Below are 4,004 nucleotides of genomic sequence, written 5' to 3'. Positions count from 1 at the left end.
GGCTAGTGCTGATCGTTCTCGCAGGTTTTGTGCTTTACTGGTGGAAGAGACACTGGTAACAGGTTAGGTTCCCTGTAGCCATGTCAGAATCAGCCCCAGAGGAGCCTCAGACCTCCATCCTCGAAAGCACAGCTAGTGTTCCTGCTCCTGCTCCCGCTGCTGTCGGACCTGGAGGCTCAAGTGACCTTTCCTTTGGTGAGCAAAACCTTAGCTTCACCACCACAGACGTCAGCCTGGTGGAGCTGATGGAAATTGAGTACACCCAGCTGCAGCACATTCTGCACTCGCATGCGGAGGCACAAGCTGGTGGAGGTGAGGTGGAAGCTAGGCTCAGTTCTTTCTCCTTGCCTGGTAATTCTGCAGACCCCTCTGTGCTCCAGACCTCACTGAACGCCGCTCAGGAGGGCTGTTCCTCAAACAGCTCTGGGAACCAGTTGATTTACCCAGTTATCTGCCAGCCAGGATTACCCCTTGATGGCAGCTTGCTAAGTTCAAACCCACGTTTGGGCTATGCTGACTTCCAGGAGCTCAGAATGATGTTACTGAGCGAGTCTAACCTCCCTTTGAACCAAACAGATAGAACACCTAGCAGTGGCTCTGTAGAAGTCCCAGGACACAGTTTAGTAAAAGTTAAACATGATGAAAATGCTGCTGGGACAAGTAAAGGAAACATACTTGTTGAAAATTTGGCACTGGCACCAGAGCCGAGGCCTAAATCTGCAGTCAGAGTTCGGTTGGAAGACAGATTCAACAGCATCCAGACAGAACACCCCAGATGTCAAGAACCCCAAGAATCTGGAGTAACTCTTAACAAGTGTGTTGCAATTCATTTTAGTTTATGTTGTTAAACTCTGTGTCCTCATGTGGTTCGAAGCTGATTTTCTAGACAAAACCTAAGAGCAATAGTGGTTTAAAATGTGAGAATGGTGGGTTGGGCTTCTCTAAAATGTGCTTGTCTGACGTGGCCACGATCCCACTGACCTCAGGTGAGGCCCCTCTGTGTTGTGTAAATGGCACAGTGTGTAGTTCCCAAATTAATTGTAACTTTATTCTTAATAACAACGTGTAGATAAAGGTGGGAAAGGAACTTTAGCTTTAATATACAATTTTCTAAAAGCAACATAGATTTTTGAACAGGATAAATATTAAGAGCAATTGATGGGTGTTTTAATGTGGAGGCCTGACTGTGGGGGAAGCTTTGAGCAAAATTACTATGCTATGGTCTGGGACTGTAACTCTTAGTGTGCTGATGAAACATCTTATTCAGGCCTAAAGCTGAATTGTTCCTGCACAGAATAAAATGTTGATTTTTGACTAGCTGATTGTTTTCTGTCCCTGATGTAGGCAATGTGGTGATAAAAGTGATTTTAGTTTGCAGTAAGTGAAAGTGGTTTCTTGGTGATAGTGACTAGATGTGTAGCTGTAAAATTATCTGCACTTGTCTTCCAGTAGTTGGTCTGATAAGTTTTCTGTGTTTGCTTTCTTTGTTTTTCTGTGTTTTTTGAAGTTTAGTAACGTTGATTCGACAGCCATCAGAACTGGTAGGTGTTCCTCTTCATCAGCAAGAGAACAAGTGTGCTGCTTTGGGGAAAAATAAGACAGCTCCTGCCACCCCTTCTTTACAGTTCCCATACCCAGTGTTTGCCATGAACGCGTGCTCTGCTGCTGGAGGTGCCAGTTCTGCCCAAGCACAGGTAGGAAACGTCCTTCAAACTCTGCACATTTCAACTGCTAACAGTTCAAACCTCCTAGGTGTGGTAGAAGGCTAAAGGTTGGTGTTGAGGTGGGACTTGGTTTCAATAGGGATGATCAGAATCATTCATCTGTGATGCAGTTTATTCTTTTGTTAATCTTTAAGACCATCAAAAACCCTTATTCAAATAAATTGTGTGGTGTTTGTAGTAATGTGCATCCAGGGAATCGTAGAATCCTTTTCACTGGAAAAGACCTTTAACATAATCAACTCCAACTGTTCCCAGGTCCTCACTGACCCCTGTCCCTCACACCACATCTCCACTGCTTGGGACCCCCTCCAGGGGTGGGGACTCCACCACTGCCCTGGGCAGCCTGGCACAGCCCTGGGCAACCCTCCAGGGCAAGAAATTGTTCCTCAGGGACAACCTCAACCTCCCCTGGGGCAACTTGAGGCTGTTTCCTCTTGTCCTGTCCCTTGTCCCTTGGGAGCAGAGCCCGACCCCCCCCTGGCTCCAGGCTCCTGTCAGGAGCTGTGCAGAGCCAGAAGGTCTCCCCTGAGCCTCCTTTGCTCCAGGCTCAGCCCCCCCAGCTCCCTCAGCTGCTCCTCCCCACACTTGGGCTCTAGCCCCTTCCCCAGCTCCGTTGCCCTTCTCTGGCCATGCTCCAGCCCCTCAAGGTCCTTGTGGGAGGGAAGGGCCCAAACCTGAACCCAGGATTTGAGGTGTGACCTCCTCAGTGCCAAGTCTGGGGAACAAGATCATTGATGATCAGTAGGCCACTGAATTTCCTACCAGAAAGACTTTTTTTCCTTGAGTTTATCAGCATTCATCTGCTTCATCTGTGCAAGACAGAGACACTTGGTACCATTTTCTGTGCTTCCTTTTTTGCTAATTCATGATGAAGAAAAGTAATTCTTCCTCAGCCTGCAGTAAGCTCTGAAGCAAGAGTGACAGCATGGCACTGGAAAATGTCAGAGGTATCCCCAAAAGAGTCATTGGTCTGTCAAAATCCCTGCTTGACTGCAGAAGTAATTGGGCTCTCTAGTGATACAGCACGTTGAGTCACAGGGCTCAGACTTCAGAAGTTAATGGGAAGATACCAGAATAGTCTCATTTTTTTATGTATATAGTCCTCAGAGTATTTCCTTCTTGGTTTTCACAGACCTCTGGAACCTCTTGTGCTATTTTGGAAGCTGCCAAACATCAAGAGTTTGGGGTGCCCAAGACATTGTCTTTCTGCTACCAGGAGATTGAATCCACAAAGCAGACAGTAGCTGCCATGAATAAAGCTTTGCCTGAGGAAGTCTGGATTAAACTTGGAGGTAAACCATTTATCTTCCTGTCACTTGGCTTTCTCTTGGCCTTCAAATCTACAGTGTATCCTGAATTTGTGTGTCCTAGAACACAGATTTTAGTGACTCACAGGGGTTTATGTCTGAGATGTGGGATAGGCAGTACAGGACTAGATTGCTCAAAAAAAAAGTTGAACACCAAGTTTAGCTAGACTTTGAAAATTGTTCAGCACTTCTGGCTTGAAATCAGAAAACCTGAGAAACCAAATCTTTAAAGATTTGGACCTAGAATCATCAGCTGGTTTCTTTGTACACAGTTTGACCCCAAAGTCCATAGTGCAGATCCAGTCAGTATCAAACTGAAGAACATTTAAGGGCTGCCTCAAATGCTCCTCAAAGGCAGGTGTGATCCTGGTGGGTTCTTTGGGGAAAGCTGGGTGGATTTTGAAGCAGCAGGCAGTGCCTTGGGGCTTCTGAAGGACATGTGTTGCTGTGAGAGTAGGTCTAGAGTCAGAATCTTTTTGGTTGGAAAAGACCTTTCAGATCATCAAGTCCAACTGTCCCCCAGCACTGCCAGGTCCCCACTGCCCCGTGTCCCTCACACCACATCTCCACGGCTTGGGAACCCCTCCAGGGGTGAGGACTCCACCACTGCCCTGGGCAGCCTGGGACAGGTTTTGACAACCTTTTTGGGGAAGAAATTGTTCCTCAGCTCCAACCTCAAACTCCTCTGGCACAACTTGAGGCCATGGATTGGCAATAGAGCTTCAAAGAGTATTCCACAGAAATAAAGCTACAAAAAGCCATTTGGCATGATCAGTGTTTTCAGTGATGAGTGAGAGGGTTCTAAGAAGGTTCTTTCTTTCCTCTTTGTTCCTCCAAGAAGACACCATCTGCAAGCAAGAGATGAACAGGAGGAGCTGCAGCCGAATGAGCCCCTTGGATCCCAGCACGGAGCGGAAACCTCTCGGAGAGATCCAGAACGTGCGTGGGGAGAGCCAGGGCACTGCCCCAGCCC

At 47.3% G+C, this 4,004-nt stretch overlaps 1 protein-coding gene across 1 annotated transcript; it reads left to right on the top strand.

Annotated features, from left to right (window-relative positions):
* Window positions 1-80: 80 nt before the first annotated feature.
* Window positions 81-3,994, top strand: TCFL5 (transcription factor-like 5 (basic helix-loop-helix); the record flags this gene model as incomplete). The annotated part of the gene is made up of 4 exons (XM_008946703.1): window positions 81-814; window positions 1,508-1,694; window positions 2,857-3,016; window positions 3,870-3,994. Coding segments are annotated over exons 1-4 (1,206 nt in total), but the record flags the coding sequence as incomplete, so codon positions are not given.
* Between the last annotated feature and the right edge of the window lie 10 nt (window positions 3,995-4,004).

The sequence above is a fragment of the Merops nubicus genome, unplaced genomic scaffold (genome assembly GCF_000691845.1).
Source record: "Merops nubicus isolate BGI_N331 unplaced genomic scaffold, ASM69184v1 scaffold49598, whole genome shotgun sequence".
In the NCBI taxonomy this organism is placed as follows: Eukaryota; Metazoa; Chordata; class Aves; order Coraciiformes; family Meropidae; genus Merops; species Merops nubicus.
This window is presented reverse-complemented; position numbering and strand designations above follow the sequence as displayed.